Below are 25,175 nucleotides of genomic sequence, written 5' to 3' on the forward strand. Positions count from 1 at the left end.
AGACATAGAAAGAAAATGATTACTCTTCTAAAAACTGAAGATGGAACAGAGGTGTTTAGTCACAATAGCAAAGCTGAAATATTGTGGGAAGCTTACAAAGAAAGATTGGGCAGTTCCAACCCAGTTTCCATGCCTCAAAACCTTGCCGAGCTCATACAAGCAGCTCAGAATTTAGACCTGTTGGAAACACCTTTTACACATGAAGAAATAGACCTTGTGATGAAGAATTTGGCTACTGATAAGACTCCAAGTCCTGATGGTTTTAACAATGACTTCTTTAAAAAGTGTTGGCATATCATAGCACCAGATTTCTACCAGCTGTGTGAGGACTTTTAGAAGGGTGACATTTGCCTTCAAAGTATAAATGGTTCTTACATTACTCTGTTACCTAAAGTGCCAAACCCGTGTAAAACTAGTGATTTTAGACCCATTTCTCTTCTGAATTGTTCTATGAAATTAATCACAAAGCTTTTGGCTAATAGATTACAAAGAGTGATAACAGATTTAATTCAAAAAATCAGTATGGTTTTATCAAGACAAGGACAATTCAGGATTGCCTAGCATGTTCTCTTGAATATCTACACCTTTGTCATCAAAGTAAGAAGGAGATTGTTATTCTGAAATTGGATTTTGAAAAGTCATTTGATAGAATGGAACATGCAGCAATGTTAAGCCTGATGCAGGCAAAAGGCTTTGGGGACACTTGGCTTTCTTGGATGAATTCTATTTTTAGTACTGGTACTTCCTCGGTTTTGCTCAATGGAGTACCTAGAAAAACGTTTCACTGTAAAAGAGGAGTTCGACAAGGAGATCCACTCTCACCTTTATTGTTTGTTTTAGCAGCTGATTTTCTTCAAACTCTCATCAACACAGCTTTGAAGCAAGGTTTGCTTCGCTTGCCAGTCCCGTGCACTTCAGATAATCATTTTCCAGTGATACAATATGCAGATGATACACTCATCATTTTGAAAGGTTGTGTGAGACAGTTACAGATTCTGAAAGACATTTTGAGCATGTTCTCTTTGGCTACTGGCTTGAAAGTTAACTTTAACAAATCTCTGATGGTCCCAATAAATCTAGACGATGAAAAGTTAGAATTGCTCTCTACAAGTTTCAATTGTTTAAAAGGTTCTCTTCCTTTCACATACCTAGATTTGCCACTTGGGATTACGAAACCAAAAGTTGATGAATTCTTACCTTTGATCTCCAAATGTGAAAGACGACTGCAAGCCACCTCCCAGTTCTTGACACAAGCAGGAAGGCTGCAAATGACCAATTCAGTTTTTACTGCCTTGCCCATGTTTCAAATGGGAACTTTCCTTTTGCCAAAAACTGTTATCAAACAGATTGATAAATTCAGAAAGCACTGTTTATGGAGAGGAGCCAATGTCAATGCAAAAACACCTCCCAAGACAGCGTGGAATATGGTGTGTTTACCAAAGGAAGAAGGAGGTTTAGGAGTGCTCAGTCTTAGAACACAAAATGAAGCCCTTTTGCTCAAAAACTTGCATAAATTTTTTAACAAAGAAGACATTCCTTGGGTTCAGCTTGTTTGGGAAAAGCATTATCAAAATGATAAATTGCCCAGTCACATAAAAAGGGTTCGTTTTGGTGGCGTGATAACTTAAAGTTGTTAGGGAGTTTTAAAGGAATGGCTTCAGTGTCTCTACAAGATGGTTCAACATGTTATTTCTGGACGGATCTATGGGACGGCCAGGTTCATAGTCAAAGTTATTCAGAACTCTTTTCTTTTGCAAAAAATAAGAGAGTGACCTTCAATAAAGAATTTCATACAGAACCTCTACATCTTTTGTTCCATTTACCTCTTTCAGTGGAAACCTACAATCAGTTCTTGCTCTTGGAGAATAAGGTAGACAATTTCCAGCTTACGGTAGATAAAGATTGGTGGACTTATATTTGGGGTACATCACAATTCTCCTCACAAAAAGCATATCGACATCTTCTTGGTCATGCAGACACTCATCCAGTTTTCAGGTGGTTATGAAAATCCCGCTGTCAAAACAAGCACAAAGTCTTCTTTTTTTTCGAGAATACGCAGGAGAGCTGCGTATCATTGCATTAAGAAGAAAAAGATTGTTAAAAGCTTACAACGCTGTCGCGGGATTTTTAGGGTGCCCACAGCCGGGTGGCGGAACGCACCCGCCTATTCCCTAGTGAGGGAGAACTCGGGGAAGTATTAGGCGGTGAGGCTAATCTAGCACTGAGGCAAGCACGCAAGAACACAATATCTAGAGTGGTTCGGGCCGCCGGAGCGTAATACCCTACGTCCACTGGGAGAAATATTGTTCTTGGTTGTGTATGAATCTATCCTCTGCCGGACCTTGGCCTTTTTTCAGCCTGAGTCCTGCTTCTAGCAGGCGCCCCCCTTTTATAGATCAAGGGGTGCGGGTACATTGGTCGCTGAGGCCCCAACAAGTGGGCCCAACGTGACTGTGTAGCATACTGCGCAGAGTACTCATCCGACTACAGTAGTTGCGAATCTTTTCTCCGATATGCTTCCATGCCCTGCTGCCCCTCTGACTCAGGGAGGTCTTCTCTTGTCTTGTCAGCAAGGTGCCCGTTGGGGAAACGTAGCTTGCGGCGTGGCCTGTTGAGGCTATTATGTAGGCGTCATAATGGGTGAAGCCGAGCCGTCGTGTCCATCTGCCATGGCAGACTGACAGGCGCGGCGTGGGCGGCGCCAGCGGCTCCACTACACGTCTTGGTAATACGCGATCAATAGTGTCCCCTGGTCAAAGAATCGCCTCGGCTTCTGCTATATCAATGCGGACGTCCACCCACCGCAATGAATGCAGTGGTAGGTGAACCTTAGCATGGAGACCAAGCGGCCTTACATACGTGTCTGTGCTTGCAGACACGTGGCATCTCCGGACCTCCCCAGGGCGGGGAGTCAATTCCTTCCCTTAGTGAGAGGTCCGATTACTATACAGGGGGTCCGGGACTCCGCAGGGGTCCGGACCTCCACGGGAGGTCCGGAGCCCCCGGCTGTTCGGGCTGAGCGCATGCTTCTTCTGGGAACACGTGGTCCTCCCAGACCTTTTCCAGTCGGGGAACGGGCGGGGAGTCAATTCCTTCCCTTAGTGAGAGGTCCGGTTACTATACAGGGGGTCCGGGACCCCATGGGGGTCCGGGACTCCGCGGGGGTCCGGGGGTCCGCTCTTGGCGACCGTGGCGTGCGGTCTCAGCCGGAACGGGCCACCGAAGTGGACTTGAGTCGACCGTGACGTGCGGTCTCAGCCGGAACGGGCCACCAGAGTGGACTTGAGTCGACCGTGGCGAGCAGTCTCCGCCGGAGCGGGCCACCGGAGTGGACTTGAGTCGACCGTGGCGAGCGGTCTCCGCCGGAGCGGGCCACCGGAGTGGACTTGAGTCGACCGTGGCGAGCGGTCTCCGCCGGAGCGGGCCACCGGAGTGGACTTGAGTCGTTGCTGACGACCCGACAAAATATGTCACCGGACCTCATAGTAAGGTGCGAGAAACCAAGCCTTATACTAGAAGGGTGCCCGGGACCTCTAAAGACAGCAGTCTCGGATACTAGAGTACTTGAAACAGGGTAGTGAAGTACGTAAACTTAGGGTACATTACCAGGCTGAGCTACGCGGAGCTTCTCTACCCCAGGATACGAGTACTACTTCTCCGGAGCAGGTCCTTAGGGGTCCGAACTGCCTTCCAACTAGAAGGGGTGTCCCCACCTGGCCACAAGCCAGCAACTTAACTTGGATTGTTAGCAATAAAAAGAAGATTCCGCTTAAGAGGAAAGAATGTTTAAGCCAAGGCGAATAAATATAATCAAGGTGGAGCCTAGATAAAACTGAGAAAGAAAATCTCCTTTATTATTGTGGTTGTCATGTTATACATCAGAGGTCGGGATTACGAGGTCGGACCTCTACCGCTCCGGACCGTTTTTTGCCTGTTTGTGTGATAGGGCCAGAGGTCGGGTTTACAAGGTTGGACCTTAACTGCTCTGGACTCACACGTAGGCGCCACGTTATTACAAAGGAGGAATTTTCTTAGTCTTATCTTAGGAGTAACCATGGGCTGCATTCTATACAGCATGTCCTTCTCTGATTGGAAGTGGTACCGCTACTCCTGGATTCTTCATAGCCGTCGGAGGCGAAGGCGCCCTGGATGTGCCTGAACTGCATCATCTAGCATCACCTCGGGAGCTCGGGGGACCACTCCTTGCCTTAGAGCTGTCATATGCTTAGGTAGCATGAGACAAATTCTTTGGCTTTGAATGGGAGAGGCCCCCTGCCATCGCCGTCTGCCACCGGGAGCCAACCCGCCTGCCGCTTGCTGCAGTAGGAGAACGGGTGCTCGTATGGACGAGCACGGAGCGTGGAGAAGGGCGGTCGTTCACCGGCTTGTCCTTGGTGCTAGCGCCAGGGGCCCCCGCGCCTGGTGGCAGGGTCCTGTCTGCAGCAGCACCAAGCACCTCGGGTGGTGCCGGAGACGATACGACGACACGGTCAACTTCCTCCGGGATGGCCATTGGCTCCAGGCTCCATGTTGAGAGAAAGCCTTGAGCCGACGCCATGCCACCGCAGAGGAAGTGTGGCCGTTGCTTGAGAGAAAACCTTGAGTCGATGGAGGGGTAGCAGCGCCCAGCGGCGCCTCCGCTGTGCGCCGCCGCGCCGGCTTTGGGGTGTCGCAGTGGCGACGCACAGTAGGCGTCGCTGCCTTGCGCCGCCACTCCGTGGATGTTGCCGCACCGGTGCCATGGCATGTGGTGTGGGTGTCACCCCGCCTTCCTTCATCTTCTCGTTCGCCGTTGCAGAGGATGAACACAGCCCAGAAGCCTGAAGATCCAGCCAACGCCTGACGAGCCCCTACCTGGCGCGCCAAATGTCGTGGGATTTTTAGGGTACCCACAGCCGGGTGGTGGAACGCACCCGCCTATTCCCTAGTGAGGGAGAACTCGGGGAAGTATTAGGCGGTGAGGCTAATCTAGCACTGAGGCAAACACGCAAGAACACAAGATCTAGAGTGGTTCGGGCCGCCGGAGCGTAATACCCTACGTCCACTGGGAGAAATATTGTTCTTGGTTGTGTATGAATCTATCCTCTGCCGGGCCTTGGCCTTTTTTCAGCCTGAGTCCTGCTTCTAGCGGGCGCCCCCCTTTTATAGATCAAGGGGTGCGGGTACATTGGTCGCTGAGGCCCCAACAAGTGGGCCCAACGTGACTGTGTAGCATACTGTGCAGAGTACTCATCCGACTACAGTAGTTGCGAATCTTTTCTCCGTTATGCTTCCATGCCCTGCTGCCCCTCTGACTCAGGGAGGTCTTCTCTTGTCTTGTCAGCAAGGTGCCCGTTGGGGAAACGTAGCTTGCGGCGTGGCCTGTTGAGGCTATTATGTAGGCGTCATAATGGGTGAAGCCGAGCCGTCGTGTCCATCTGCCATGGCAGACTGACAGGCGCGGCGTGGGCGGCGCCAGCGGCTCCACTACACGTCTTGGTAATACGCGATCAATAGTGTCCCCTGGTCAAAGAATCGCCTCGGCTTCTGCTATATCAATGCGGACGTCCACCCACCGCAATGAATGCAGTGGTAGGTGAACCTTAGCATGGAGACCAAGCGGCCTTACATACGTGTCTGTGCTTGCAGACACGTGGCATCTCCGGACCTCCCCAGGGCGGGGAGTCAATTCCTTCCCTTAGTGAGAGGTCCGGTTACTATACAGGGGGTCCGGGACTCCGCAGGGGTCCGGACCTCCACGGGAGGTCCGGAGCCCCCGGCTGTTCGGGCTGAGCGCATGCTTCTTCTGGGAACACGTGGTCCTCCCAGACCTTTTCCAGTCGGGGAACGGGTCCGGGGCCGTTGTCCTGTGAACAGGGCTCCGGACCGCAGGAGTCCGGCTGTTTGGACGTAGTCAAGGATAACCACAAGGCTCTTGCCTAAACACAGCAAGAGGGGGTACCCTAGTCCTGGGGTACCGACAAACGCGGGCCAAAAGGGGTGCACGCACACCTCAACCGAACTGACTATACGGCCCTAGGAAACAACCGAAACACCCGACAGAAACGGGCAACTAGCTAACTAGAGTTGACGCTCCCCCTAAAGACAACCACTGGGGCCAGCCGATCGCAGCAAGTTTCATCACACCGGCCTGAATCCAATTGCTTCCCTTGGCGATGATGTCAGACAACAAACGATTTGGGGTCCGCTCGGTGTAGTTAAACACCCTGGCATTCCGCTCTTTCCACACCATCCAAGAGACGAGCATCACAGCTGAATCTAGTCCCTTCTTCTGTTCGTTGGACAAGTCTTGGCGCAAGGTAAGCCACCACTCCAGGAAGCAATCTGCAACAGGCGGAGGGTTTTGGTAACCGAGCGCAGTGAACAGGGAGTGCCAAACCTGCTTGGTGAAACTGCAGGTGCAGAGGAGATGATCGACAGTCTCGACTTCTTGGTCACACAAACGGCAGTCTGTATCCGTAGTTAGCCCACGACGATGCCTGCAGTCCGCTGTCCAAATACGACAAAGTCTTCTTTTGGCTTTTAATTATTGACAGATTAAGTACACGAAATATTCTCAAAAGAAAGAATATGGCTCTGCCATCGTATGATTGTGCTATCTGTAATAATGGTACCGAGGAAACCTTACAGCATTTGTTCTTCCAATGCCCGTTAGCTTTAGCTTGCTGGAATCTTTTACAAGTAACGCCAGTGGATTCAGATTCTTTTTTTGGGACCATAGAAAACATCAAGTCTCAACTCAGCTCATCTATCTTTATGAGTTTAAGCATCCTGTTGTGCTGGACAATCTGGACAGCAAGAAATGATTTGATCTTTCAAGGAATCCAACCATCTTTAGGGCAGTGCAGAGCTACTTTCAAAAAAGAACTCTCGTTGCTTATGCATCGAGTCAAGGCAAAACACAAACCTCAGTTAGAAGAATGGATAAGTTACTTTGGTTGATCCTGGTTTCATTTTGGATTTTCGTTCTTTCTTTTTTCGTTTCCTGAAGATCGTGTCGTAAAGACTTTTTCCTCTGTTTTAATATATATTCAGTAGGAGTCTTGAACTCCTGTTGCATAAAAAAAAAGATCCTTTTCTTCCTTTCAGAAAAAAAAGCAAGTCCCCACATTTGCTGAAAGCGAACCATGCTTATTCCTTGGGAAGTCTCATGTACAAGTGTGGCCCCTAGGAGCAGCATCGTTACGGATGCAGATTCTCTGATGATATGTGAGGCCACGACGAGCGCGTTCATGTGGACTAGCGGGTACTTTCACCTTGTCGAATTTGGAGGTGTGATCCCTTTCTCCAGGTAATACGCCTTCTCCGCATCAGCCAATCTGGTGCGGAACAACTGCCACTCCAAATTGCAGCGCGCATTTACCTGTGGATTCACAGCCAAATTAAAACAGTATAGGAACAGTGGTCGACAGATCAGAGCTCACGCTCTGAAAAAGAAATTCATGAGATCAGTGGATTCTCTGCCTTACCCCTTTCCATGGTGCTCGTCCATTTACTGCCTCTCCCTGTCAAAACATCGACATTATTACAGAATCAGGAGGCATTGTGTGGAATCCAGTCTTGCGAGCTGTAGCCTATTTTTGCCTATACCTATAGTCTGTACCTGATTCCCAAGCGAGGGGATGGCTTGATGAACAACCCATTGAGCATCAACAACTCCAATCTTCTCATGAGCAGTCTGTTCAGTTGAAGAGACAAAGCAAAAGGGGGCCGGCTCAGCAAAACATGTACGAATGGTTCATAGCAGCATGAAAGTTGCGGAAAAGTTAGTTAGCCGAAGATAGATTCACCCAATACCTCCACGCACCTCCTAAGGGCAAGGTCCATACCCCACCCATGGACCAAGTCATTCTGTGGAACACCGTGTCTAAGCATTAGTATACTTACGTTAAAAAAAATAAGCATTAGCATGCCAGTTTAAACAAATTCATAAATTAAATTAGCATGCGTTGCATCACCCCACCTGAATCATGTACCATACACAGCGCCATGCATTTTTAGAAAACACGGTCGCCATGATTTCGACAAATCTGCATATCAGATTGAACATGCAGGCAGATGTGTTGGGCAAAAGGAAACTAGCTATAATCTAGAACAAAAATTGGGACCCTACGCTGCGCATGGCGGTAGATGGGGATCAGTGCACCAGCCTGGTCTCTCCTCTGTTTCTCTGAATGAAGTAAAATATTACATGAGAAACTAATATTGATGACACCTTTATGGTATTAACTATTAAGCATTGAGAACTAATATGGATTCAGCTTCACTTGTGAACTTCTTGATCACTTTGTCGTTTGGTCATACGCCATGCTGGTTCTTTGTCAGATTCCAAGCCAGGCTGGGAAATTTCCAAACCGTGTTTCCTGACAAGCTCAATGTACCTGGAAAGCAACATCAATGTCTCGTCCTCAACATGGACCAAATAAAAGAACAGAAACAATTATATGTTGTTTACGCCTCGGCATTGAAATGCTCGACACCAAGATCCTCGTCCCAGATAAATATGTACTCATAACTGGAGACAACATCTGGGTGAAGAAACCGTTTTGCGAACCACCTTATAGAAACAAGAGAAGATCACAATTTTAAATTCCTAGTCAAATGTCTCATACAAACAGATTACGTCAGGATGTTGCTATAAAACCTACCATTTAGTCTGTTTCCCAGCACTAACATGGATGGCTCTTCTGGACCATTCAAATTCATCCCATTCGGTAGTGCGACCATCATAATGGAATAGCATAATGGTGAAGTTATCTGAAAACTATATATTAAACTTATATGAATACAGAATGATTACATCAATATTCCGGAGCTGATATGTCTCATGCACTCAGTTTAAGAAGCAGGTAAACGTGTTTCAGTAGTTACCTTCTTTACTGCTGCGTCAATATTTGCTTTTTGTGCGATGCCAACTGTGAAGGTAACAAGGTACCTCGGCTGGCTAGTAAGATCCTGACGTATGACCATATATTTTAGATTGCAGATCACACATGAAAGAGGCTAAACATAACCAGAAGGGAAAAGTCCAATTTTCACCCTTGAACTATCGCAAAAGTCTGATTTTCAACCTTCAACTACGAAACCGGATAACATAGGCTATCCAACTATCAAAACCGGACAAATTTGGCCCTTGCGGTGGTTTTAAAGGTGATTTTGCATTTTCTAAAAAAATTAAATAAATCTAATGAGGTTTAACAAATCAAAACTAATTCACTTTAAATCAGAAAAATACGAAACTAGAACCAATTTTTTTCTAAAAATGTAACCTATCTATTATTGCTCCATTAGAATCTTAGTTATTAAAAATAATAGGCATAACTGCAAGTAGCCAAATATTATGAACATAAAAAAATTAGATCTGAATAGCTCACAAGTCATGTGACAATAGATAGGTTACATTTTTAGAAAACTTTTGATACACATTTCATAATTTTTTGACTTAAAATGAATTACTTATAAATTTTTTAGTGTCAAATTGAATATTTTTAATTCTCACAAAATGGAAACCACCTTCAAAACCACCCAAAGGGCCAAATTTGCCCGGTTTTGAGTTTTGACAGTTGGATGGCCTATGTTGTCCGGTTTCGTAGTTGAAGGTTGAAAATCGAACTTTTGCGATAGTTGGAGGGTGTAAACCAAACTTTTCCCTAACCAGAGAATAAAGGGTTACAGCAGAAACAACTACCAACCTCACTATGTGTCACCCCATGATCTTCGGGGATAAAGATCTGTTTCAGGCACAACAATGCCTGGTGGAAGTCTTTCAGCACCTTTTGGGTTTGTAGAAACATAAATCTGCAGATAGTAATGTACAGATTTTTGAAATATATTGAAAATCAAGGTTAGTTCTTGAACTATTTGTGTGATACGTAGTGCAGGTACAACAATTGGGCGAAAATAATAACTACGGGATAACGTGGGTTTTCCGTGTGCCACATGCACACGGCAAAGAGCTCACGGCGAATCTCGGCGGGCAAAGCCAGCTTTGCCATGAGCCTTTTTTCGAGCACACGGCAAAGAGCCGGATTCCGGTAGTGAATGGCTGGTCTACCTTCAATAGGCACAGCACCATAGATTTACAGCCTTGGCATATGTCTTGATCTTAATTTTTTTACACAATGCACGAGGAAGAACTAACAGCAAGGCATGATTTAAATATAAGAAAAAGTATCAGACAATGTATAATCAGAGCCTAAGATCGTATATAACTGATATAACAAAAATCAGAAGTACCTTGGGAATTTCGTCATATTTTGAGTCAGAACTTTCCTTAAGACTATTTGCAGATGTCAATGCATGGTTCCACATTGTTTGGGTTGTGATGACAGCACTTCGACCCTCAATGTAGGATATAACAGAGGAAGGGAGATCAAACTGCTAAGGGCAGTAGATTAAGGTGTTTTAACCTCTGAACACACAACAGGATAAAACATGATGAAAAGCGGGGACAATTTACGTTGGTTAGGTTAACTGCAGGGAAGGAGATCGCAAACAGGTAACCCAACAAGACGCCAGAAAACGTCGAAAATATGAGTTTCATGCCCTCATTTGACCTTGGTGTGCCGCTGCTGATGAAAGTTAAACAGAATCACGATGCATTACAGCCACTAGCTAGGAGCCATTGTGCAAAGGGCTGAACTTACATACCTAGGGCCGACACCATTGGGAAGCTTCGCCATGGGAGGTGCCAATGTTTTCTGCAGAGAAAGAACAAGAAACCAGAGCTCCTTAATTGATCGTGCCAGCTGCCAAACGAATTATTGAGCAATGATGCTTTTTTGTCAGCAGCTGATTATGAGGCGACGTAATCGATGCTAGAGCTTACCGGTCAAAGGAGATCAATGGAAACCAGAAGGATCGCAGCAGGACTCCGGCCGGCGCAGCAGGGTGAGGGTAGGCCTGACGGTGGGCTGTGAAAATCCGAGGGCCTCGTGGGCCTTCAAACTCATGGGCCAAGATTTTAGGACTCGTTATGGGCTTTCTTGAATAAAGGGTAGGATTGGATTGGGCTGTGCTTCAAAAGGATCGGCGCAGGCCGGATTTTGGACTTGGCCCATTTCAGCCCGTGGATAGGAAGTAAGGGCTTGGCCCGTGGACAACAGGTAAGGATCGCATCGAGTCTGTCGGGGCCTCCCTCGCCTTCTCGGGGAGTTCGGCGGCAGGCGGATGACGTCGGGTGCGGGGAGGCTGGCGGCGCCAGGTGCGGGGAGGCGGGGATTCGGCGACGCCGGCGAAGGTGCTCCACACCAACGAAGGCAGCCTCCTCCGGGGTCACCCGTCACCCGCTGGCCGTGCACGCCGCCACTCCCCACCTGCAGCTCATCTTCAAGATCCACCTCCATTGCCGCCGTCGCCCATCGCCAAGATCTGCCGCCGCTACTCAGGCTCTTCAGGCTCCGGGGGCAGCAGGGCCTTTTCAGGCTCCTCAGGCTCTCTCTCCCTCCCGCATCCAAGTAATGGGCCCATCTTCTTTTGCTAGATCTGTTATTGCCTCGTAGCTTCAAACTTGCCTGCATGTGGTTGATATTCTTTAATCTTTAATGGCTTCCACTAGAAATTATAGGTTCTTTCTGTTAATGAGGTTTGTTCATGCCATATCGTAATGTTTATTTGCCACTAGCATGCACAGCTCGTAATGTTCATGGCTTCACATTTGATTCGCTAGCTGCAGTAAGCATGAGATTCTTGGTGGTAATTAAGTCTTGCCAATTTGTAGAGTAAAAACTAACAATTTTAATATGCTAGACAATAGCTTAGTTTTTTTTCATGATCAGAAAAGGCACACAAGCAGTATCATTAATATGCTAGACAATAGTTTAGTTTTTTTCTATGATCAGGAAAGGCACACAAGCAGTATCGTTAATATGCTAGACAATAGCTTAGTTTTTTTCCATGATCAGGAAAGGCACACAAGCAGTATCATTAATATGTTATACAAACTGAGTTTTATGTGCTGCAGCCTTTAATTTATGATGGCTTCTTGCAGTATCATTACTGGTTAGAAATGGAAGGGGTTTCAGCAAATCCAGAACTTGTTGGAGAGAGTCATGAGTCTATGTCAACTGATCAGTCAAGTCGGTCATCCAAAAAAAGAGCTAAAGTTTGGGAACACATAGAGTCAGAAGTAGTAGATGGAATAGAAAAGGCAATATGCAAATATTGTAGGACTCAGTTATCTTTGGTCGCTAGGAAAGGGACATCTCACCTAAATAGGCACATCGGATACCACTGCCCTCAGATTACACAAGAAGATAGGGATAGGTTCTTAGCAACCTTGAAGTCGAAGCCTAGTGATGGAGACCAGGTCATCTTCGATCATGTAGTCTTCCGAGGTCTAATAGCAAAGTACTTCATTAGTGCAGAGATTGCATTTCACAAAGCTGAAGATCCCGCTTGGAAAGAAATGATAAATTATTGCCAGCCATCGTTCAGAGTAGTTGGTCGGCAAAGTGTTCGAGCAGATTGCCTTCTGTTGTATGAAGAGGAGAAGCTTATGTTGAGTGACCAGTTCTCAAAGTTGAAATCCCATGTTAGTTTGACAGCTGATTTATGGTCATCCAATCAGAACTTGGGCTACCTAGGTGTTACGGCACACTTTGTTGATGAGGAGTTTGAGTTGTAGAAAAAAATCATATCATTCAAGCAGATTTCTTTCCCACATACATCATATGCGGTACAGGATGAGATTACCTCATGCTTGGTAGAGTGGGACTTAGTTGGCCAGCTGTTTACTTTGACATTAGATAATGCTAGTGTGAATAACAGACCAGTAAAGGACATGCGTGATGCTTTAGGTTCTGATATGTTCTTCAGAGGTGAACACCTACATGTGAGATGTGCTGCCCATATTCTGAATATTATGGTCCAGGCAGGTTTAAAGGTCATTCCTCATTCAGTTCTTAGAGTGAGGGATATCATCAAGGTTGTCACATCCACACCATCTCGGATGCAAACTTTCAACACAATTGTACAAACATTAGGCCTCAAAGTGAAGTCAGGACTGGTTCTGGATGTTCCACACCGATGGAACTCCACCTATGACATGCTAAACGAAGCATTGAAGTACAAGGTGGCTCTAAACAGATATGCAACTGAGCAACATCATGAAGCTCCAAGTGATTATCAATGGGCAAATGTGGAAGCTCTTCATGGCTTTCTTCAAGAGTTCAGTGAGGCAACTAAAGCATTTTCTGTGGATAGGCATCCTACAACCCATCTTTTCTTGAAGATGCTGCTAGCCATCCGAGATGTTTTGCTTGATGAGACATGGAACACTAATGAGCTCCTCAATGAATTGGCTGACAGGATGCATACCAAATTCCAGAAATATTGGACAAATCCTAATATTGCTCTTCTTATAGCTGCTGTGCTAGATCCTAGTATGAAAACTGACTTCATCAAGTTCTATTTCCACACAATTGGTGAACATGTTGATCTGAAAATGAGAGAATTAAAGCGGTACTTGAAGAAGTATTACCAAGAATATGAAAAAATTGTGAGGATCAACAATTTACCTGTGGTCAATGTATCTGATGAGCAGGCCATGAGCGAGTCTGTTGAGTCTGGTACTTTTTTGTAGATGCTTGACAAATTTGTACACTTGTGATCTGTGACTGAGGCTGTATGGCTGAAGTGCACGACCAGCTCCTAAAAGAACATCCGTGTTTCAGTTGCAGTCATGTTGCTTTCGTTTGTTAAGGAAACTTGCTGCTGCACAGGCTAACATACGTGCATTTAAAATTGTGCTGGCTTACAATGCCTGCGTGAAATAGCCCTAAGGGCCAACGTGCTTATATATTAAAAGGATCGGCCCGAGAGCTCAAAATGGGTAGGATTGGACCAGGATTTTAAAATTGAAAGGGTAGGGCTGAATAGGGTACTATATATATATAGCAATGGGTTGGACAAGGATTAGGGTTGATTCCTAGAGTAAGAGGGCCGGAGTGGGGTTAGGAGAGGATCGCGGCCCATTGTCAGGGCTAGGTGAGGGTGGCTTCGGAAAGGGATTGCGGCGGCGCGCCCGGCAGCAACAAAGGCGTGGGGTTTTAGAGGGTTATTTGACGACGGAACCAAGGAGTTTATGCTTACGCGATCTATGAACTAAACTTTAAACTTTAGACTAAAGTTTAGTTTCATGCCAACTAAAGTTCCCATCTAATTCGGACTAAAGTTTAGCTTCGCCCATTTATGTGTTTCAAATAATTTCTAACCTAAAGTTTAGTTCATGGATTCAAACAGGTACGACTAAAATTTAGTTACCTAGTTCAGATTAAACTTTAGTCCTAGGTGATCCAAACAGGTACTTTAGTTTGGACTCTTCTCATAAATGTAGGCCATCCATTCCCTTAATTATGTGGTATTGAAAACGTCGTTATAGAATTAACCACAATTAACCGATGATAGCCGGTTTTTTAGTTGGAATATCAACTTCCATTGTTGTGTCTATGACATATGGGTCCCCTATAGTCACTGACACCAGCATATAAAGGAATTAGGGTTTAAACAAGAGCATGTTAGAAATTTTCCCCTTTTGATCTCAGTCAAGTATTTAGTTGAACAAGTGGGACGCAACTAAGTTCACCATATTTATAAAATTGTTTTGTTAGGAGATAATGACATAGTTTGCTCCCACTGGGCTCGATAGCTAGGATGACCGTACCCACTTAACTCAGAGGGAGGGAGCCATCCGACTTGGACACTATAAGTTTCACCTTCATGCGCTGTGTGGGTTTGTGGAGCAAGCTCCCTTGTGCTCAGCTAGCGGTCGAAATATGGAGCAAGCTCCTTGCACTCAGCTAGCGGTCGAAATACAGTGAGAGGCCTATAGTGGGGGCAGCTGAACTCGCGGCAGCAAATCCAAGTGTGAGGAGCAGAGCAAGAAATCTGGACAAAGGCTGTCAATGTTAGGTACGAAAGGTACCCCAAAGAAAGGCTTTCCAGGGCCTAACTAACAAGGAGAAGCCAGCCCAGGAAGATGGGCCCAAGAAGCAAAGACATGCTAACGAGCGGGGCCCATGCGACAGGCGGCAACCTGAGAATCGGGCCGCCCGCCAGCGAGGCACGTGGCAGTCTGAAAGTGCATCTAGGCCTCTAATAGATTTTGTTGAATTGAATGACATTGTGATTAAAGGACTAACGTGTATGTTAAAGAGTTATTGAGGAGGAATTTATTTGTAAATGAATTTATGACATTGGCTCCTGAGATATGCAATCAAATAAAGAAATATATTGATGAATGTCAAGCAAAATGTGAAGAAAAATGGAAACAAGTGCTCATGCAATAACAATGATGGTTTCTATTTATGACTTGGCATTATGGGAAGTTATGTAATTTTTCAAAGAAACATGATTGCAAAGCAAGACAAAAGATATGAAGACATAAATTTGAGAAGTGGAATTCATTGTTGATGTGCAAAGCTTGACTCAATGTGGCAAAGGTATGTGGTGAAGAAACCAACCGAGATGACTAGAGCGAGGGACTAAGCAAGCTTTGGTTAAGCCACGGCTTGAGACCAAGTGCATATTGCTAAGGTGAAGTAACTAGTATCCATGGGGTTTCGAAGCCTTGTTGAGACAAGCAATGCAATGCATCAAATATATTTTGGATGATAGAATGGAGTGACTTATGGATTCAAGTACACATTATCATGAATGATGGAAATTCTAAGTCACTAGTTCAAGTATGGATGTGCTCAAGAAGAAATGCAATGTTGAAATCCCAATGTTGAGAAAGTCAAAGTATGGCAAGATTGAAGTGATTCAAAGCTCAAAATAGTTGAATTGTGATTTACATTTGATCTTGAGTATAGATACATCGTACTATCAAGAGAAATGCAATAGTGGTTGATTGATAACAATTAAAAGTATGCATAGGTTACCCAAGTAAGAATCCTTGAGAGAAACCCCTGTTTACTAACTTTGAGCAACCTGGTCGGCCAAGTTTTTCCTTGGGGCACCAAGTGGAGCTCTCTATCTGGGTTTGGGATCTTTTGGCTCAAACTGGTTTGATTGGTCTAGGGAACCGGTCTGATCGGTCTATCTATTGGTTAGTCTTTCAAACAGACTGGTCTGACCGATCTGGGAACTCTTCTGACTGGTATGTACTGACAGTTCAAATTACTAGTTATGAGAAGTTGGGTATTTATACCTTTTGGCCCTCTCTTTCATGGGTTGCTAGTTCCCTGGTGTTCTTGAGCTTCTACAAGCAATTTTCTTAACCAGCAAGCTCTCCCCAACCACCCTTTGTGAGTTGTGCTAACTAGGTTGCAAATCCTTGAGTTGGGTTGAGAGATTGAGTGTGTGTGTGTGAGCAACTTGAGAGCAATAGTGCAATGCATAACTTTAGCACTCTTGGTTGACGGGAAGGCAACTTGTGAAGAATTTGTTAGTCTTGGAGGTTTGCCTTACAGATGGCTAGGAGTCACCAGTTAGCTCCCGACTTGTGGTGAGCAGCAACAAGTTTGTTAGGGCTGTGATCTTGCCCCCTTGTGGAAAGGACGAACTGAGGTTGAATAGAGTCACATCCTAAAGAGTTCCTCAACAGAGACTAGAATTCACACAGTGGTGAATCTGAACGCCGGTAAAACAAATCCTCATGTCTTCTTTTATTTTGCCTCACAAATTGATTCTAGTATTTTATTTGTGCTTCCGCTTGGTTCTACTTGGGTGTGCTTTTTCTATGTGCAGTGACTTGCTCGATACACTTGAAATCATCTATAGAAGTACTGCAGAAAGTTTGGTTTGTTCTAGATCTCGAGGAGGGAAGTTACTCTGATATTGTGTTGTTTCTGTCTTGGACCGGTCTGACCGGTTGGAGGTTTGTCACCTGTTTTTAAGTGTTAGATCGGTATGACCGGTCAGTCTTCTGATAGTTGCAATTAAGTTTAAAATCTATAGAAACACCTATTCACCCCCTCTAGGTACAACCAAGGTCATTTAAATTGATATCAGAGGCTGGACTCACATTCAAGCCTAACCACCGTGTGAAAATATGTCGACAACATGCGAGGTACCCTTTGAGCCACTTGCTCTAGATGGCTCAAACTACGCTTCTTGGTCTGCTCATGTTCTTAATGTTTTTAGGACCATAAGTCCACTTGCTGAGCAAGTTGTAGTTGTGAGCATTCTTCCTCCTCATCTTAATATGGACAAGGTTGACTTGTCAACTTTGTCTCAAAAGGAGTTAGAATGTTGGCAACTCAATGCTCAAATAACTAAATATTTGTATAGTGTCTTGAGTGATGATGTGCAAGATATAATCTATGAAGAATGTGAAATAGATGCACATCTCATTTGAAAATGCTTGAAGAGCGATATGGATCGCTCAAATGTATTGGTCAAGAACAAACAGAGGAGAAGTCACATGAGGAGTGCTCAACATCAAAAACTTGCACTGACCTTCTAGTGACCACACTTAAAAATCAAGAAGGGGATAAGTTTCTAATTTTGTGTTGTTTCTATCTTGGACCGGTCTGACCGATCAACCAACCGGTCTGAACAATTGGAGGTCTGACACTCGTTTTTAAGTATTAGACAGGTCTTACTGGTCTGCCTGACCGGTCAGTTTGTTGACAGTTGCAAATAAGTTTGAAATTTGCAGAAATGCATATTCACCCCACTTCTAGGCGACATCACCCCCGACCCATGAGGGCACGGGAAGGATGGCCCAATGAGGAGAATTAAATGCGCTAGAGGCGATGGGACACACACATGCGCTCACACACTGACTTGACAGATTGGATAGGGGCCACGCTTGAGGACCGGAGGTCCGGCATGTGAATCACTAATCAGCAAGGCATCATGATGCCGCAGACCAGTAGTCACGCCGTTTGCGCCTGCCTCGTCATGTGGTCCTAATGGGGCGAGGCATAACATGTCACCCTCCGCCATCAGGCCTAAGATAGGGGAGGCGCCGGACTAGCGGCCGCATCGCACTATCAAGGCCTAGGAGAGGGTCCGACCCCTAACCGCCTAACGAAGTATTGACCCCGAGTAGCTCTTCATCAATAGGAGCCGACCGTGACCAATTGGAGCGATTGTACGACTGCCATGTTCATGCCATATCATGCCAAGGGCATGAAGGATAGAACCAACGCCACGCTGATGACGCCGCGGACAGATGGACAAGACTTGGCATCGTCGTTGACACTTCCTGGAGACCGTTTTAAGCATCAATTTGATCAGAAAATCTTGAGAGCTTGCATTTCTTACATGCATATTTATCCAAAATAATGTCAAAACCCACTATGACTATAGAAAATATGTAACATTGGAAACTGAGCTAAAATGCAGGTTGAAAGCACCCTATGATCCAAGGAAAAATTCTTTGACCAACCAGAGCATGACATGTGTCATCATATGGATCAAAGGGCCCACATGCAACAAGAAACCGACTTAACAGAAGGCCACTCAGCTGGTTCCGACACGTGGGACCTCAGGGTAACGCAACCGACAAAGGGGAGGTCGGTTGGGCCTGACCCATGGCTCCCCTTTGACGTGTCACTCCCCCCATTGGCTCCCCATGTTGGTTTGGCAAGGCTCGGCTGCAGAACTCCCCCATCCAAACCCATGGCACCCACCTATAAATATGAGAAGGGGGGGGGGTGTAAGAATATGGACACACCACAAGTGCTCAAGCTCTTCATTCCTCTCTTGTTTAGCTCTAGGCAAGTGGAGTTTAGGTTGAAAGTAGTAGTCTTCGGGTCCCCAAGGTTGCTCAGGAGTTTCCGTATGAGTTCGTCTCTAGTTCTCCTTTGTAATTCTCGGTCATTTGTAATAGACTAATCTTATAGTTATTTATATTCGCATGCCTTATATCCTGCGGTGTCAAATATAGATTTCATGATTAGTTTACATTATTACTATATGCTTTGCATGATTGGACAATTAGCTTTAGTACATTGGCACCCATTTTAGTATTCGAAAGTTTGCTCTAGTATGATGTCTGCCCATCCGAAGGGTGGGGGCTCCGCGCGAGATACTAGAGTATGGCTTGTTAATGAAGACATGGTGTTTGGGTTAATTCTGTATGTCGCTATTTCTCACAGGTTGTATAGGTAGTCTGTAGGTGGTGACAACCCTATTTTGTGACATCATAATCCTCCACGTTCAGTCAGGGGGTAGGACGTCCATAAAGTACTGTGATGGCTCGATCAGTTTATCTGCCAGTCATGAGCGATCTCCCGATAGTACTAGCTTGACTAAAGTTAGGATAATCATAAGTAAAGTGTAAAGTACAATATAAACTGTATAATTAACTTAAGTACATTAAAACCCGAGCTATTAACTTCTTCTTTTCTCCCTGCCTTTATCTTGCTTTGAGCTAAGTATAAACTTGTGTGTCACACTACCTCTATCCATTATTTATCTTACCCCTGTTTATACAATTGAATATGAGATTAGTTCATTAACCTGCCTGCACACTTTAGTCGCCGCCTTCCATGCGGAAATATAAATGACACCTTGGAATACTCTTGGGTAAAATGCTACAGTGATATTCTGCACGCTTGCGGATTTATCATTGGTTCATGAAATACCTGCACCACACCTGGCATTTGCAGGCGTTGCCGCCTAGGAGCACCCATGCCTAGCGGTGACGCTGGTAAACGCCAACAATCGTGACGCGACGGAGCACAACCCACCAGAGGCTCTAGACTAGGACACGTGTGGAACACAACGCGAGCCATCCACACTGGACATAGGGTAGTTGCCCGAAGCAGTTTAAGTCCTTATCATTGAGTGTTAGCCATCGGTCTATAGAGAAGCGCAGAGTAATTACTAGTTGGTGTACAAAACACCGACAGTTGGCGCGTCAGGAAGGGGAAGTCACACACTCTCTTTGCCATGCGACCGCTTGATGGCGGATCTCAGTTTTGACGCACCGTGACCTGCGTCATGGGTGTGTCATCCTTTTCGTGAGCCTTGAATTTGCCGCCACCGACTCCGGCAGGCTTAGGTATGTCCCTCACTTTGACCCCGACCAGGCCATCTACTTTTAAAGGCTGAAGTTTGTGGCTGAGCACTTCGGCCACCTTCACCTCTGCAAAGAGGATGATGGCCTGACGCCCGTAGAGGGCACCGTCATCACCAAGGGAGGTGCCCTCATGATTGACCTCGAAGCCCTCGTGCATCACGTCGACATGCGTCGCAAACGAAACTAAGAGGCCGAGGAATGGCGACGCTTATTCTACGCGCTGGCAAATGTCCTCGCCAACTAGGGGGGGGGGGGGGGGGGGGGGGGGGGGGGGGGAATGCCCCCAGAAAGTGAGTTCTAGGACCCAAGTGTGCCTCTCCATTTTGGGATGAGAAACACAGCTACTCTCTTCGAGCTGAAAATCATAGAGCCGATGCACCGTCCGTGCATGTCTAGCCTAGAGTTTGACGCCATGACTGACTGTGCCCGAAAATCCTTCCACGACCTCGTTGAGTCAGAATCCTGCGCCTCGAGCACTGAGTCCTCACCCGATGAGGACAGCCACCCATCACACCAGTGCAACGTTGTGATTGGCATAGGGAGGAAACTGATAGGTAGGGCCGATGATGGTTCAGCAGCCCCACCCATCCAGCATATGCTGGGGGAGCAGGAGGTATACGAGTTGAACAAAATCGAGCGGGCAAAAGCCTGCAAGGTGGACTTGGACCGCGAGCAAGAGCGCATTGACATGGAGCGCGCCACTCTCAACCAGCAGGCGAAGACGCACGTTGTCACCCCCGCTGTGCATGTCAGGGCCAAGTTCGTGAACAACGGATCCTCCATGAACATCGCCAGCAAGAACATCGCCACGGCGGCGGCGATGACGCAGTCTATCTCGCGTCAGGCGAACCCGAAGGACCAACACATTGTCGATGAACCTAAAGTGCTGTTGGAAGTTGCGGCGTGCAAGCATGGCGATAGCTCCGACGACCGGAGACGCTAGTGCTCCGTCAGTCCCCGAAGTCCCAACTGACGAGGGGCACCCAACGTAAATCGTTGGGACCCCAACGGCAAGGCGTAGTCACATGAGAAGGATGCGGGACGACGTGACCCCAGCGTGGTCCGCCGAGTGGTGCCGCACGTGCAAAGCTGCTTAGGCGGCGGCGGCCGTGATGCACATGGTGTTATCAGCGCTCTGATGTGCGAATGGAAGGAAACCGAGTGCACCAACTAGAACGTCTGGTGATAAGGACACACCTATGTGCCCATTTATTTGTCCCAGTCTTTCACGGTACTTAGAATACCACTGATTTCAGATATGAACAATGATACTAAAACACGATAGATACACCAAATGCAGTAGGAACTAAACCGATCCATTGATTCCTTTCGAGCAACACAATCAGCAAAGTAACTCTTTAATCAATCAAGTAGGCAAAAGATATATAGGGGGGAATCAGGTTACAAATGCGGTAAAACTAAATCCCTAGGTTGCAGCAACATTTCCACTTGTATTCTCAAGAGAACACAATCAAAAGAATGGGTATAACTCCTAGCAAGAGTGTCAGCGTCATGGGGGAGGGGTTCCCCTAACACATAAAAAAAATCCAACGACAATTGGGCCAGAAGACCAATCCAGCCCAATAGTGGCATCGGGCCACGAACAAGTTGCCCAGTGATATCCCCCAAAGGTTTATTGGGGCGGCAGGGGATGCTCATGCACCTCCCGAGGCCATGGGCGATCCCTTCGTGGAGAAGGATTCACCCACCAGCGCTTTCAATGCATATGTCCCACTGCTAATAAGTGGGGCCCTAGGAGCCGCGCACGTTCCCCGTAAAAGCATCATGATTACAGGGGAGGCATGATTACAGGTGGGTCAGAAAGTCGGCTCTAGAGGGGGGGGGGCGGTGGTGTGGCCCCCACCATTACCACTCACCCTGGGGCAGATGGGCGGATCCGTGTCACGGGGAGGCACGCAGGAATGACCACGGGAGGATGGAAGAAGCCCCGGAGAAGTAGCATGGTCCCAGGATGGCTCCACGACATCCCGGAGTCCCGTTGGGAGCAAGACTAGGCCATTACAGGCACTGGCCCACAAGGATAGAGCCCTGACCCAGGGTCAGGCGCATCTTGCAGGGCGGCACCCCCCATTTGGTGTCACGTCCACACCCAAGGTGGTAAAAAGCCTTCCCTTGACTCGCTATAAATAGGAGGGATGGGCAACATGTAAAGGGATCGGATCTCAGCTGATCTAACTCCACTGAATACAACTACAAACACCACACAAGACGTAGAATATTACGCCTTCAAGCGACCCGAACTTGTATAAACGACGTTGTCCCCTTGGTTGAACTTGAGCCAAATTGAGCTGCACGTTACACCCCTGGCCGAAACTCTAAACGAGAGTTTCCATGAATTCCTGCTTGCGATACTAACCCATGGACAACGAGCCCCAGCCCGAAGGCTAGATCACGCCTTCTGTCAATCCAAAAAATGATAGCAAGATATTCAGGAGAATGAGATCACCGTCTCCTTTCTATGGAGAAAATCTCCACACAAATCACGAAATCTAGTCTGGGATTACAAGTGCAGCGCCCCCTGCCTTTATAGGCACGCAAGCCAGCCACAGCTCACTCTAAATTGGCCTGAATACGAACTAGTTTGGCCCAGATGAAATCACGTTAATGTTTCGATGACTGGGAGCTGCACAGGTCGAATTTGAAGGTGTGGTTGGATCCATCAAAAAGCTAATGGAATAAGCTTTCCAAGAAGTATTCATACAGCCCAAGGGGCCTCTTGACAAGGGAGTTATGGTCCGTTTAATCAGACCATGTCTGGCTGGAACATAGTTGAACACGGACTGAACCGCATGCTTCTTTTCATCTATTCTTGGACCTGGGCTGTCTTGACATCATGAGTGATATGGCAATGAAGTCTCGCGTAATTAATGAGCTCCATGATTTGATCCTAAATCACCTGAATTGTTCCTCTTCCATATCACTTCATTAGCTTCGCATTGTTTCGTTTCCTCAACCACCAAACAAGGAATTGCGCCTATTTGAATATAAGAATTGTGTGGCCTATTGCAAACAGGCACATCCATGTAAGCTGCGTAATTTAGAGCCATGGGCTCATCACCAGGGATGACTGGGACTGACACCATGGCGGCGCTCGCTAAGGCCGAAGCCCAAGCCCCGATCTCTATGGGCCGCGGGTGTTCGGCAATCGAATCCGGCGAGCCCTGTTCCGAGCTCCATCCAACTTCTCCAAATACTCTAACGATACTGACCCCGGTGTATGGTTGAAGGACATTCAGCTTGCCTGCATGGCAGGCAGGGCAGCGGATGATCTGTTCATCATCACTTGCCTCTCTAACTCGCCGACAGCGCACGAACGTGGATCAAGCCACAGAATTTCAACATGGAGCGCTGGATGGGGATGATAGGCCTCTGCCCACAAGCAGTCGTGCACTCGTGCCACGGCGCTTACCTCCTAGACAGAGTCCTTCGTCGTCCCGGCATACGGCCTCCTCAACCCCAACGCGCAACACAACAACCATGTCATCCACCAGAGGCTGCAGGAGCTCAAGAATTGCGCATTGCCCAACTAACCACCACAGGGCGGCGCGAGAGTCACTCCTCGCCAGCTGGTCCAGCCTCAGCCTCCCCTGGTCTACACGTCTCCGTACTCCTTGGCCGTCCTCTTCCACGAATCGAGGTGCCACCGTGCAAAATCAGCTCTCGATGACTTGGGGAATGATGATGGCAGGTTGTGCAAACTCGATTTGAGGTGGAACTGGAGCACCATGAGTGGATCTGGGTGGCCGGAGGGGAGCCTGCATGCGGCAGCGAGTGGCGGTGGAAGGTGGAAGAGAAGTCAGGAGGGAAGAGGAAGCGGAGAGGGGTGCATCCCTGCGGGGAAAAAAAGAAACTAATGATACACTGACATGTGGGACCTATAGAAGTAGGGGCTGAAAATAGGGTCTATTAATGGAGTTAATGGTGAAAAATATAGCCGCAAAAAGTAGAGAAAGCCCCCGCTTAAGAGATATAGGGTGAGTAGGAGCTATTGCTAGAGTTGCTCTTATACTCTCAACTAGAAATAAAAAATTATTTTGATTTTTTTATAGTGGAATAAGATCATTTTGATTTTTTTTATACTGGAATATAATGCTCCCTCCATCTCAAATTATTAGTTATTTTGATTTTCCGGAATACAAGTAAAATTTATGTATTAAAAAAGCTAAAAAATACTAATTTGGAATGGAAGTAGGTCTTAGGCTGTGCGCACTAGGTATGCTACCCAGTGTGGTATCCGTCCCTGCAGTACCAGTTTCCAGTAAAATTGGCTACAGCGGGGACGGTAAAAGCCAACGCTATCTTCCCGGACGACCTCCCACACGCCATTTATAGCGTAGTACGAACACCGCGCTATCCTGGGGTGCGCGGCCCCGTCTGTCCATCCCGCGCCGTCCCCAACCTCTGGAGAGAGATGCCAAAGGGAGGCCTGCATGCACCGCTGCAGCACGGCGCGCGCGGAGGGAGCAGGGAGGGGCCGGGGCGGCATGCGGCCGTAGCAGGGAGGAGGGGGGAGGGAGGCGGATCTCGGTGCGTCGCGCGAGAGAGTGGCGGAGAGGCGGGAGGGGCCCATGCGCGAGCTCCAGGGGTGGCGACGGGCGCGGCAGCCGCGAGATCTAGGGGGCAGCGGCGAGTGCGAGGGATAGGGCGGTGCGGCCCGCAAGCAAATGGAGCAGAGAAGAGGGGCGACGCAATGGGCGGAGAAGCAGAGGTGTGGAGAGAGAGAAAGATAGAATGGGGGAGGGGGTAGGGTAAAAGAGATTAAAAAAACGTGACATGCGAATCCCACAGTTGTTAGTAGATATAGAGGATAATGAATACAACAGAATTGAGTATAGAGGAATGAACCTCGATAATTAGACAGAAATATTTTCTTTTAAAAGATGGTTTTAGAGTATAACGAGTGCAGCTCACTGCATCATATGTTTGACCTTCACAAGGTTCACGATCTCCAAGTAATGGAAACTAAATGGTCAATACCCCACCTCTCTTGGAGGTGCCAAATACTTGCTCCAGTGACATTATACTACTTCAGCGTTCTGCTAATAAATGTATACATTTATAAAAGCAACAGTTTTATAAGATTATAAAGTATCTTAACTACACATGAAATGTTATACTCTCAAATAAATATCTAAAAGTATATTTTATTATGAAAGGATGCAGAATACGTTATGTGAAG

At 46.8% G+C, this 25,175-nt stretch overlaps 1 protein-coding gene and 1 pseudogene across 1 annotated transcript; one reads left to right on the plus strand and one right to left on the minus strand.

Moving 5' to 3' along the window:
• Nucleotides 1-7,250: 7,250 nt before the first annotated feature.
• On the minus strand, nucleotides 7,251-10,562 carry LOC120683813. The gene is made up of 13 exons (XM_039965902.1): nucleotides 10,460-10,562; nucleotides 10,237-10,377; nucleotides 9,701-9,798; nucleotides 8,872-8,962; nucleotides 8,649-8,764; nucleotides 8,456-8,557; nucleotides 8,268-8,381; nucleotides 8,114-8,170; nucleotides 7,964-8,030; nucleotides 7,798-7,851; nucleotides 7,612-7,678; nucleotides 7,470-7,512; nucleotides 7,251-7,363 (listed from the first exon to the last, which is right to left on the minus strand). The coding sequence occupies exons 1-12, from the start codon at nucleotides 10,541-10,543 to the stop codon at nucleotides 7,493-7,495; spliced, it is 1,011 nt and encodes a 336-aa protein (XP_039821836.1). The 5' UTR covers nucleotides 10,544-10,562; the 3' UTR covers nucleotides 7,251-7,363; nucleotides 7,470-7,492.
• Nucleotides 10,563-11,332: 770 nt separating this feature from the next.
• Nucleotides 11,333-13,582, plus strand: LOC120681013 (annotated as a pseudogene).
• The last annotated feature ends 11,593 nt before the right edge of the window (nucleotides 13,583-25,175 follow it).

Source organism: Panicum virgatum, chromosome 7N (genome assembly GCF_016808335.1).
Source record: "Panicum virgatum strain AP13 chromosome 7N, P.virgatum_v5, whole genome shotgun sequence".
NCBI lineage: Eukaryota > Viridiplantae > Streptophyta > Magnoliopsida > Poales > Poaceae > Panicum > Panicum virgatum.